The sequence below is a fragment of the Onychostoma macrolepis genome, chromosome 13 (assembly GCF_012432095.1).
Source record: "Onychostoma macrolepis isolate SWU-2019 chromosome 13, ASM1243209v1, whole genome shotgun sequence".
NCBI classification, from domain to species: Eukaryota; Metazoa; Chordata; class Actinopteri; order Cypriniformes; family Cyprinidae; genus Onychostoma; species Onychostoma macrolepis.
The window spans coordinates 28,488,438-28,501,329 of record NC_081167.1 but is presented as its reverse complement, the minus strand read 5'-3'; the positions used below and the strand labels follow the sequence as shown (position 1 = coordinate 28,501,329).

Sequence of the window (12,892 nt, the reverse complement as noted above, 5' to 3'; positions counted from 1 at the left end):
TCTATCTATCTGTCTATCTATATATGGTGAAGCACACCCTAAAATAATTGTATCAATTCATACAGGTCTAGTAGTACATACAACTGTATAACCAGATACACACCCAGGTATCGGATCAGTATTCTGTATCGGCCGATACCCTGAGCCTAGGTATCGGAATCGGTATCGGGAAGGGAAAAAGGGTATCGGAACATCTCTAGAAGAACCCTTTAAAGAACCTTTCAGCTAACAGTTCTTAAAAGAACCATTTTTTCTTAGTGTGAAGAACATTTTAATAATATAAAGAACTTTTTTCCACTATAAAAGAACCTTTATTAATCTTAATTTTCAACAATATTCGATATTCTGTAATTTTATATTGATTATTCACGATAATATATCTGTAATATTCTATATATCGCCCAGCCATACTTTATAGTGGAAAAGGTTCTTTAAATTATTGAAATATTCTTCACACTGAGAATAAAAATGGTTCTTTAAAGAACTGATTGCTGAAAAGTTTGTTGGGAAAACAAAAATGGTTTGTCAGTTACATTGAAGCAAAAACCCTCTTTTGGAAACTTAATTTTCTTTTTAATTGTAGTAGCAATTGTGAAATTCAACCAGGTCTTGAGTTGGGAATTGGGAACCATTTTTATTCTAAATATTCTAATATTCCGTTACAATAAAGAATCAACAGTTTTTGAATGTTTACAGTTTTATTAGAGGTAGTGCTGGGCGGTATACCGGTTCATACCGAATACCGGTGTTTATTTTTCTTATGATATGAATTTTTAAAATACCTCAATACCGGTGTTATTTAAATAACGTTCGCAACGCGACACACTGTTTGAGAGGGGTCTCTTTTCACTATTGCATTGTGGCAAGAACACAGCTGTATGTGTTACTAAGCGTGTTCTGAAGCTGTAGAACTAGTAGAACGTGATGACACAGAAGAACTCATCCACAATATCCACGCGCGCCACCAGCTCGTCACACACACGAGCATGACTTTAGCACTATATTTAGCAACTTTCAAACCCTTTTAGCGGCTTTTTCCATAGAATATACAAACTGACAAACCTAGCGAATGTTTTGGATAAACCTTAGCTATGGTTCAGTTGGAAGATGTCGCCAGTGCTGCCCCATGAGCGAGATCTGACTCCCAGCGCAGCGTCGCATCTCTCTGCGTCTGTTCTGTGCAGCGGCGGCAGAGAAGCACCGCATTCATTTGGCCGCATCGCGACTGTTTGGAATTACAAATATGAGCATAGTTCGTCTGTTAATATTATGCACTTTTTGTTTTAGTTTACTCAGACGCAGGCAGTGCGCTGCATGAGACAAAATAGTAATATAGCCAAAACCACCGCATAGCCGCTCTTTATTATAACGTTAGATGCATGTTGATTTTATCAGACGATGTCGCGATTATAAATGAAAATGACTCCTGGTTAACATGTATTAATGGGTCGTGTTTAGTCACTATTTAGTGTGGAATTTTTCTACAATATTCGCTCATCATGACAGTAAAATAGGGCATTCTAAGTCAATCTACTGCAGTTTTTCCTCCCTCAATCAGTAGAAAATGTGGTTAACACCCGATCATGCATGAAAAAAATAAATACCGTCATATACCGTGAAACCGGTATAATTTTGAAAAATACCGTGATATACATTTTTGGTCATACCGCCCAGCACTAATTAGAGGAATAATTCAACCAAACCTTTCAAAGCTTTCCTAAAAGAACGGGTAAGAAACAGGATCATTAAGTGAATCTGCACCAGAATGATTTATTTCTTAATATAATTCCCACCCGTCCCCTTGTTCTTGTGCTGTGGAGATAGACAGCTAGAATTGGTTCGCAGGGCCTCTTGAACTGAAATCTGTTCTGAGCTTGTTCTTGAATGTGCTGCTGATATTCTCAGGTTACAAACCCTCTTGCCAGGTCCGCTCAAGGCTCAACACCCCAACAGACAGACTATTTCAGGACTCTGCAGCTTTGTTGTGAAACATGGAGCCACTGAGGGAGCTTTTAGAAGCACTCCCTGGAAGCCGTGTCAGAGAACAGTCCGGTAAACTGGCCAGAGGTGTTTTTCAGGACGGTGGTGTACCAAACCGGGCGACTGAGTGATTGCAGGCTGCTGGGATTAATTTGTGGAGTGCAGCTATGACTGTGCGCAGTGGCTCATGTAGAAATGGAAGGTTTAGATGACCTCTTTCAGATTTGGCGCATGAGCTGATCTGGAAGTGATTGTACACTATAAATCAGAGATGTTATTGGCAAGGGTTTGGAAAAATGTAATAGGACTGGTTGTTCGCACAAATAAGGCTTTTAATGAGTAAAGACGGATGTCTTTTAAACATTTCTGCGTGTATGAGTAAGAATGAACAATTAAACAATTATTAAAAATGTTTTGGCTATTATGACAAACTATAAAGACATTTTATATAATTTATATATAAATTTATAAAATATAAAAAGTATATATATAAATGCATATGCTCCTTCAGAATATTTATATAATAAATGCTGTACTACCATTCAACTATTTCTTTAATTGATTTAATATTTTAGTCAGCAAGGATGCATCAAACTGACCAAAAGTGTCATTAAAGACATTGTTACAAAAGATTTCTATTTCAAATAAATGCTGCTCTTTTGAACTTTCTGTTCATTAAAGAATCCTGAAACATGTATGGCGGTTTCCACAAAAATATTAAGCACCACAACTGTTTGCGACATTGATGATAATAATAATAAATGTTTCTTGAGCTGCATATTAGAATGATTGATCATGTGAAACTCAAGACTGAAAATTCAGCTTTGCATCACAGGAATAAATTACATTTTAATTTATAATACAGTGGAAAACATTTCAGATTGTAATAGTGTTTCATAATAATGCAGTTTTTACTATATTTTTGTGGAAATAAATGCAACTTCGGTGAGTAGGCTAAGAGACTCCTTTCAAAAACATTTTAAAAAATCATACAGGCCCCAAACTTTTGAATCTTAAAAATAAACACAATCATTTTTTAATTTTGCATTAATGGCATTTGTTGTGTGTGTTCACACAGTTCATCAGATGTTGTTCACACGTTTGGTTGTGCTTATATGAAAACATAAACCCATTTTATATGAATGTAGTTCTGAATGTGATCACATCAGGTTTTGTTGATATATCGCTCCATTCCCGGACTTCCACAGAACCTCTCATGCCTGCCAACCCTAGGGCAGAGAAGTCCAAGGTGGAAATGCTTCATTAGCTTTCAGTCATTATCAGCTAACCACAGCATGTATTGCGTCCACTAAATTAATGATCTCCCTTTTAACTCTGAAGTAAAATATAGGCTAGAGTTTCTGCAGCTGAATGCATGTTGCCTTAAGAGGTCATCTTGACTTGGTTTAAGTGGTGGTATGATTAATATAGTTGCCTTATGAAAGCATAAAGTGCCTGTATTGGTAAGAGATGATAATTTTTTGTGTTTTAGATAGTAGTTTGGACATGTGATCACAAGAGTTAGGTCAATCAGAATCCAGTCAGATTTTCTCAGCGTGACTGAGATTTCCAATGGTTGTAACACAATTTGGTCAAATTACATCAATTATGTAAATTGGTTGTGCTACAGGCTCGTTTGGTCATGGTGATGCATTGGAAATGCACATGGAAAGGTGTTTGCGCAGATAAGGCTTTTAATGAGTAAAGACGGATGTCTTTTAAACATTACTGCGTGTATGAGTAAGAATGAACAATTAAACAATTATTAAAAATGTTTTGGCTATTATGACAAACTATAAAGACATTTTATATAATTTATATATAAATTTATAAAATATAAAAAGTATATATAAATGCATATGCTCCTTCAGAATATTTATATAATAAATGCTGTACTACCATTCAACTATTTCTTTAAATGATTTAATACTTTTAGTCAGCAAGGATGCATCAAACTGACCAAAAGTGTCATTAAAGACATTGTTACAAAAGATTTCTATTTAAAATAAATGCTGCTCTTTTGAACTTTCTGTTCATTAAAGAATCCTGAAACATGTATGGCGGTTTCCACAAAAATATTAAGCACCACAACTGTTTGCGACATTGATGATGATAATAATAATAAATGTTTAAAAAATTGGAAATGCACATGGAAAGGTGGAGCTGTAATACTCGTTAAAATAGAGCATTTTTTTAGATAATTTTTTTTGTTGTTGTTTTAATAGAGAAATCAGCATAGTTGATTTAATATAATTTTTGTTTTCAAAGTTTTCTGTCTATGCATAAGTGCATTAACCTGTTTTCCATAACCTCATTACTTAAATTACTGTGCATTGTGAAGTTACTCCAGAAGAGAATAGCAGGAAAAAGAACTCATGTTTTAGTTTCTTTTGGAAAATACTGATTACCTTACCATAGCATTTTGACCTGTTTACCAAAACCTGATTACTGAAATTACTGTGCAGATTTTCTAATGCAGCAAAATTACTTTCATTTCCAGAAGAGAATAACAGAGAAAAGAGCACTTTTCTTAGTTTCTTTGAAAAATACTGATTATTATACACTATTTCAGTATCTGTGGAGAAAACCTATTTCTCAATGTTTTTAAGAAGTGGTACAACACAGTATGAAATGCAACTTTTAAATTTATTTAAAATGAATCTTCTCTCCATTACGAATGTACAATGAAGTAGCATAAAAAATGACTAATTTTGACCTCCTGTTAGCCAATAAATCTCTTCACTAAGAGGTCTGTTTTGTATATCATGACAGCTGTTTGAATGAAACGTACTTCAGTGTCCTCTGTGTGTACAGAAACATCAGGAAGTGTGTTTATGTGACTGCGGAAAGTATGCTTTTTGGAGGAGGATGATGCATCAGTTTCAAGCATGTCTTTAAGGTTATTGTCGTCAATAAGGCATCCATATTTGTTTATGCACCGTAAACATCATCATTTAAGCAGATTAGTATACAGAAAGCTTTATTATGGTCCATGGAGATGGTAGAAACCGACATCAGTCTCTCATTATCGTCTGAAACAACATGCTGAAGCACATCATTTAAGAGCAACAGAATCCATTTCCAAGACTTAAACTGTAAAAAGTTTCATACAAATACATTGATAAATTGAATTCACAGGTATCAGTATTAATGGAAATTCCAGCAAGTAGAAACACTGAGGATGTCTGTCCTGGAGTTTATTAGTTTCTCATTCTCTGTTTATTTATATTCTCAAAGAATTGAAGGATCAATAATCAATATTTCGCCCTTCCTTGAGCGCAGAGGATTTTGTGATTCGTTCCTTGAGGGTTGGAGATTTTTCTCAAATCTCATTTTGTTGTTATATGAACTCTATACCCGAGGCTTAATAAAGCAGAATATGTGAGATATTTAAAATATTGTTTTAGAGATTTAGGCTAATTGCAAGAAAAATGACACTGAAATAAAAATATAAACATTCATTTAGATTTTACAGCATGTTTGTGTTATTGCTGGCAGAATATCCATTATCAACATATTTTTGAACAAAATGCAATAATGATGGATGCTTACATGGTAAATACTGAGACCTACAGTGATCTCAGGAATTATTTGGACATTTAGTCATTCTTAAAAATATCTAAATATCATTAGTTTATTGAATCAAAAGCTTTGATTGTAGAGAAACGCAGCACAAGCGTACTTTTCAAGCTGAACATTTCACAAAAATGTGTTTATTGGGTTTGAAATGGCGAAAACAATAGATCGTCTGTGGCGTTGTGGTTCATTATCACTGAATGAAGGCTGTCTCCATATGATTTCAGATTTGATGCCAGATTCTGAAACACATCAGTGACAGATCCGCCAGACAAACACAATGACAGCCAACGCTCCACAAGACAAGTAAATATTTGAGCGTGACTTTCTCATATGAAACAACTGCTCAATAATGAAACTGCATGTGAATAACATGACATGTCTTCCAGGTATAATGCTGTATGGATCATATTCTTCATTCTGGGCCTGGGAACTCTGCTACCATGGAATTTCTTCATGACTGCTACCATGGTAACCATTGTCTTGTTGAAACCACTGATAATGACAAACTTTAATGGCACATTATTAGATAAATCCATCATCTTGTGAACTCTATTGGATTTGGAGTGCTCATTCTCCCCAAATGCTAATACAGAATGAAGCAAAAATGAATATTGCTTTTAAAGGGTTACTCCACCTCAAAATGAAAATTTTGTCATTAATCACTTTCCCCCATGTCGTCCCAAACCCGTAAAAGCTTTGGTCATCTTTGGAACACAATTTAAGATATTTTGGATGAAAACCAGGAGATTTGTGACTTTCCCATTGACTGCCAAGTAAATAACACTATCAAGGCCCATAAAAGTATAAAAACATCGTCAGAATAGTCCATCTGCCATCGGTGGTTCAACCGTAATGTTATGAAGCTACGAGAATACTTTTTGTACACAAAGAAAAACAACTTTTTTCAACAATTCGTCTCCTCTACGTCAGCGTGGCGCCATTTTGGAGAATATCTGCGATATTGGAAAAAACTCACATTGCGATATTTTGTATTTCTGCGATATATATTGCGATATGAAAGAAAAAAAAAAAAACTCCAGATGACTTGAAAAGCTCTATTTGGAAAAAAAATATTGTAGGTGAGTAAATCAGCATAGAAAAATGAACAAATTACAAACATAGATAAATATAATAGAACAAAGATATAAAATAAATAAACAGTGCTTTATATTTTTCCAGTAAGTCTAACAGTATTCAGGTATACTGGTTGAATAATCAAATGTAAAATAACACTGTATAAATTAAATCTAATAAATCTGTTAAAGCTACAAAAGTGATTTTTCTCTTTGTTTTGCTGTTTGATTAACATTCATGACACAGAAAGCCTTAGGAACATTAAACTGCTGTGAGCCTATACTATCCATTTTCTTTATCAATTGTTTACCTTCACCTAAGCCATAAGCAACTGTGTTTACAAGGATACTTGCAGAGACATGCATTTTGACAGTTTCGCGCGTATGTCATTTCAGGCACAAATAGACACGAAACTGAATGGAATTGAGTGTTCACATATATCTGAGTGACTCTCACCGTGTCTACAAAGGGCGCTGACAAAATACAATAGAACCCATTATAATCAGTGATGCCGTCTACACTGGATGCGGCGCGACACGGCAAATCCTTGCGAGTAAATCCCTCATTCTTTTTATGACGTACTGACACAAAGTTCAAAGGATTTGCAACGGTCGCTTTTTCGCGTCCAGTGAAGACAGTGCGTCGCGGGGTGGCGTGACGTGACGTGATAGCTGTCGCGAAAACGATCAGTATAAATATAACGGTCAGTATACTAAAAATCGATGTGACTATCGCGGATGTGCATATCGCGATATCAATGCTGAAACGATATATCGTGCAGCCCTACATCTCCAAAATGGTACTACGCTGACGTAGAGGAGACAAATAGTTTTTTTTTTTTTTCGTACAAAAAGTATTCTCGTAGCTTCATAACGTTACGCAGATGGACTATTCTGATGATGTTTTTTATACTTTTATGGGCCTTGACAGTGTTAATTGTTTGGCAGTCAATGGGACAGTCACAAACCTCCCGGTTTTCATCCAAAATATCTTTAATTGTGTTCCGAAGATGAACAAAGCTTTTATGGGTTTGGAACGACATGAGGGTAAGTGATTAATGACAATTTTCATTTTGGGGTGGAATAACCCTTTAAAGAGGAAGTAATGGATAGCAAAAAACAACAACAAGAACAAAAAACTGAAGTATGCAAAATATGTGAAAGTGACAATATGCAGTATGTATACGAGTTAGAATGTAGGTATGTAAGAATAAAGAATACATATGTGTGGAAATGTAAATATATGTGTGTGTGAAATTCAGAATGTGTTGAAAAGTAAAGTGTATATACAGTATCTCACAAAAGTGAGTACACCCCTCACATTTCAGCAAAAATTTTTGTATATCTTCTCAAGGGACAGTACTACACAAATGAAACTTGGATATATTTTAGAGTAGTCAATGTGCAGCTTGTATAGAAGTACAAATTTACTGTCCTCTAAATATAACTCCATCACTTTCACCTTCAGCTTCATCAGTTGTCATCTTGGCGGTGTGTTTGGGGTCGTTATTATGTTGGAAAACTGCCATTCGGCCCATTTTCTGAAGGGAGGGCATCATCTTCTGCTTCAGAATGTCACAGTACATGTTGGAATCCATGTTTCCCTCAATGAACCGCAGCTCCCCAGAACCAGCAGCACTCATGCAGCACCACACTATAATGCTACCACCACCATGCTTGACTGTAGGCAAGATACAATTTTCTTGGTACTCCTCACCAGGGCGTCACCACATATGCTGGACACCATCTGAGCCAAACAAGTTTACCTTAGTCTCATCAGACCACAGGACATGGTTCCAGTAATTCATGCTCTTGGACAGGTTGTCTTCAGCAAATTGTTTGCAGGCTTTTTTGTGAGCCAGCTTCAGAAGAGGCTTCCTTCTGGGACGACTAACAACTAACTTGTTGCAGTGTGCGGTGTATGGTCTGAACACTGACAAGCTGACCTTCCACTTCTGCAACCTCTAAAGCAATGCTGGCAGCACTCATGCATCTGTTTTTGGAAGCCAGCTTCTGCACCTGAAGCACAGCACGAGGACCTAACTTCTTTGATCGACCCTTGCGAGGCCTGTTCCGAGTGGAACCCGTCTTGGAAAACCTCTGTATGACCCTGGCCACTGTACTGTAACTCAGTTTCAGGTTGTTACTGATCTTCTTATAGCCTCGGCCATCTTTGTGGGGAGCAACAATTCTAATTCTCAAATCCTCAGAGAGTTCTTTGTCATGAGGTGCCATGTTGAACATCCAGTGGTCCGTATGAGAGAATTGTACTCAAAGCACCAAATTTTAACTGCTCTATAACAAGATACACAAATTTGTATGGTCCTGTCAAGCAGACAAAAACATGAACATGATGAATAGGACATGTGGCTTTGCATGATTAAACGACGTATAGCTGTTTTCACGTAGGGTGTACTCACTTTTGTTGCCAGCTTTTTTGACAATAATGGCTGTATTTTGAGTTATTTTCAGAGGACAGTAAATCTTTACTGCTATACAAGTTGCACATTGACTACTCTAAAATATATCCAAGTTTCATTTCTATAGAATTGTCCCTTGAAAAGATATACTAAAATGATTGCTGAAATGTGAGGGGTGTACTCACTTTTGTGAGATGCTGTATCTATGTAAGCAGAAACACATATGTATGTGAAAGGAGAATGTATGTATGTGAGAGCACCAGGATGAATTATGGCTTGCACGGCCCCTCATACAGTAACATAACTTTACAAACTTTACAAAGCTCAACCTCTCATTGTCTTCTTATTTTTCTTCAGTACTTTACCGACCGTCTGAAGGACTCACAGACAAATGGAAACCACAATCTGACAGCTAATGTGACGGCGACAGATCGTAGTGTCCTAGAGTCAAAGTTCAACAATGTGATGACGCTGTGCCATGGTACCGCTGCTGATTTTCACCTGCCTCAACTCCTTCATCCACCAGAGGTGAGACGAACGCTGTATTTCACGTGAGAGGGGTTGAGAAACGTACATGGAGTAGAGCTGACATCAATCAAAGATAGCATGTAATGGCTTTCTTGATCAGACAACTAAGTTTACCCAACTGGATAGTGAAGCTCTTAAAATTCTCTTCTGTCTGATATTAAGACTGTTTTGAAATGTGATGGCTCAAATAAAGCCTAAAGGTCCTTCGTTTTTTTCGTATTCGTCATCCTTTCCTATCAAAATGCTTGCTACAGATGCGAAAACGCAGAAAATCAAACCTGATCCAAATTTTTTTATGACAGACGAAAATTTCGCACTCCGTGTGCAAAGACCTTAAAGCTTAACCCTTTTACCAATTATCTGTCGATAGAGAAAGACCAGAAACAGTTTAAAAAATAATAATAATAATAATTATAAAAATTATATAATTGTCTTTTTTTTTAAAAATTATATGTAATTGAATTCTACATGTATTTAATGTAATTAATTGTTGCATAATTATTTTTAAATGAGCTGTCAAGCATGAGTGTGCTGTAAGTTAAAAGCATTTATTTAAAATAAACATTTGTTACAATGAAAGTCTTAACCATCACTTTTTATCAATTCAACACATCCTTGTTGAATAGAAGAATTAATTTGTATTAATTATAATAAAAAAAAATTCTGGAAAAAGTACTCCCCAACTTTTGAATGGTAGTGTTGCAAACGTGTTATTTTGAATAAATGCTGTTCTTTTTATCTTTTTATTCATCAAATAATCCTGAAAAAAGTATCTCAGGTTCCAAAAAATATTAAACAGCACAACTGTATCCAAACATTGATAAGTCAGCATATTAGAATGATTTCTGAAGGATCATTTTGATGTCTGAAGACTGGAGTAATGATGCTTAAAATTCAGCTTTGATCACTGGAATAAATTACATTTTGCAAAATATTCAAATAGAAAAGAGTTATTTTAAATTGTAAAAATATTTCACAATGTTACTGATTTTACAAAAAGCATTACAAATCTTACTCATTCCAAAATGTATACGGTAGTGTATGTTCATTTATATTTAGAAACATATTAAATATATACGCGACAGACAGTATGACAGACAGATATGTTAGATTATATTAAATATAAATTATATTGAAGTGATTATATATCACAGCAAATTCAAAATTGTTTATGGCTAACAGACGTGATTAATTGCAATTAAATCTGTTTGCAACTCACATAAACACTGATCACAAACAATATTGCCTCATATATAAAACTGTTTCTGATGATCTTAAAAACCCTTTGATCAAAAGGCTCCAGCTTTAAATGTTTCAAATTAGTTTTGTAGAAAACTATCAATTGTCTTTCTTTATAAAACTACAGTTTAATTGATGAGTTGGAGCACATCCCTCACGACTCACTCCCATCTTGTGTTATTTCACAGTTTTGTTGGCTTTACCATTTTTCTAAAATGTGGGAAATGAGCTGAGGGTATTACCTGATCTTGATCTTGTCAAGCTGATCTTGTGTTGTTTTTCCCAGGATTCCTCAGAAGCTGAGGATCTCAGGCAGTCTGTCTGTCATTTTAGTGGTGTTTCTCATCACAGCTGTGCTGGTGAAGGTGCAGATGGAGCCCCTGCCGTTCTTTGCGTTTACTATGATCAAAATCATCTGCATTAACTGTGAGTATTATTATCATCATCATCATCTGCAGTGTGTCTATTCCAGGCCTCTTGACCTCAGTGTCATGGTCTTCTCTGTAGTTTTTCTCCCCTCTGGTTTGTGTTTGGAGTTCATAATAAGGAAAAGATGGCTTGAGTTCACACACATTCTTTGATGCTGATGTTAATACACAGTATGTTTTGAGAATCAAGTTGGGGAAGGTCCTGCTTGAAAGACGAGATCTTACGGCAGTGAACTCTCAGAAATGTTTCACGATATTCTGTTATCACGACCTTTACGTGTTTCTATGTGCATTAATCTCTAATCTTAACCATGCTTTTTCTGCAGCGTTCGGGGCGATTCTGCAAGGGAGTCTGTTTGGTTTGGCTGGAATGCTCCCAGCGTCCTACACCGCGCCCATCATGAGCGGTCAAGGCCTGGCAGGGACGTTCGCAGCCTTCTCCATGATCTGTGCGCTCGCCTGTATGTGTTCATCTTCATTTTCTTCTTTTCCAAATCAGAGGAACCAGAATTTGGAAAATTCCAAACCAGCTTTGTTATTATTAGCTAAAACTAATAAAGATAGCTTCGTTAATTGAAAAAAGCTGAAATAAAATCAAATTAAATTAAAGCTAAATAGAAATATTAAAAAAGCTAAAAATAATACAAATGACAAACGCACAACAATTTTACAGAAACAACAAAAAAAAGAAAAGGAAAAAAAAAGAATAAATATTATAATAGGATATAAATAATACTTAATACTAGACAAAACAGACGCAAATAGATGTTTAAAGTTGAAATAAAAAGAACAATTATTAGAAGATAAACTTGAAAATCTTGCCTTGGCAGCAAAATTGAAAAAAAAAAAAATCTGAATAGAAATATTCTTTATAAAACTAATATAAAGAACAAACGCACATAACAATTTTACTAAAACTAAAATTTTAAATATTAATAAATACTACAGGACATAATGCTGAAATAACACTGAACCAAAAGATTCGAATATGTTTAAAGCTGAAATTAAAAAATATATCTATTCTATTTTATTCTATTGAACATAAACCTAAATGAAAATTGGAAATATTACCTTGGGAACTAAATGAAATAAAATAAGCATAAATTAAATTATTAAAGCTGAAATAAAAATAAAGCAAAATATAAGGCAAAATAATTGTTTAAACCTAAACTAATAAAACTTACAAATGCACATAAAATTACTAACATTAAAATGTAAACTGAAAATAAAAAATATTAACATCGTAATAGTATATAAACACTAAAATTGCACTGGATAAATTCAAACACGTTTAATATCAGAATTAAATGCAGAACTAGTTGATAAGTGATGATGTGTGTTTGTGTCAATAAAACATTTCTACGGCGACTTCTGAATTGCTAAATCTGTGTTTTGAAGCAGCTCTTCATTTTGCAGAAATGACTGTTAGTTCATGCAGGTGTTTCCAGGTATTGACCCGAGTCTTGTTTTTTTCCAGCGGGCTCAAAGCTGCAGGACAGCGCCTTCGGTTACTTCATCACAGCCTGTGTGGTTATTCTCCTGGCCATCGTTTCTTACCTCGCTTTGCCTAAAATGGTACGATGTAAACTCACATCTGCGTTTCATTTCCACTAATCAATGCTGAGAATTTTGTTTCCGCATTTGT

At 35.1% G+C, this 12,892-nt stretch overlaps 1 protein-coding gene across 1 annotated transcript in view; it reads left to right on the top strand.

The window, feature by feature from the left end:
- Positions 1–12,892, top strand: part of slc29a1a (solute carrier family 29 member 1a) — a 49,291-nt gene that overhangs the window by 28,828 nt on the left and 7,571 nt on the right. Inside the window, 7 exon segments of the mRNA XM_058796724.1 lie at positions 5,784–5,862; positions 5,946–6,027; positions 9,410–9,522; positions 9,524–9,580; positions 11,106–11,245; positions 11,574–11,708; positions 12,725–12,822. Coding sequence (XP_058652707.1) covers positions 5,837–5,862; positions 5,946–6,027; positions 9,410–9,522; positions 9,524–9,580; positions 11,106–11,245; positions 11,574–11,708; positions 12,725–12,822 — 651 coding nt within the window. The 5' untranslated portion in view covers positions 5,784–5,836.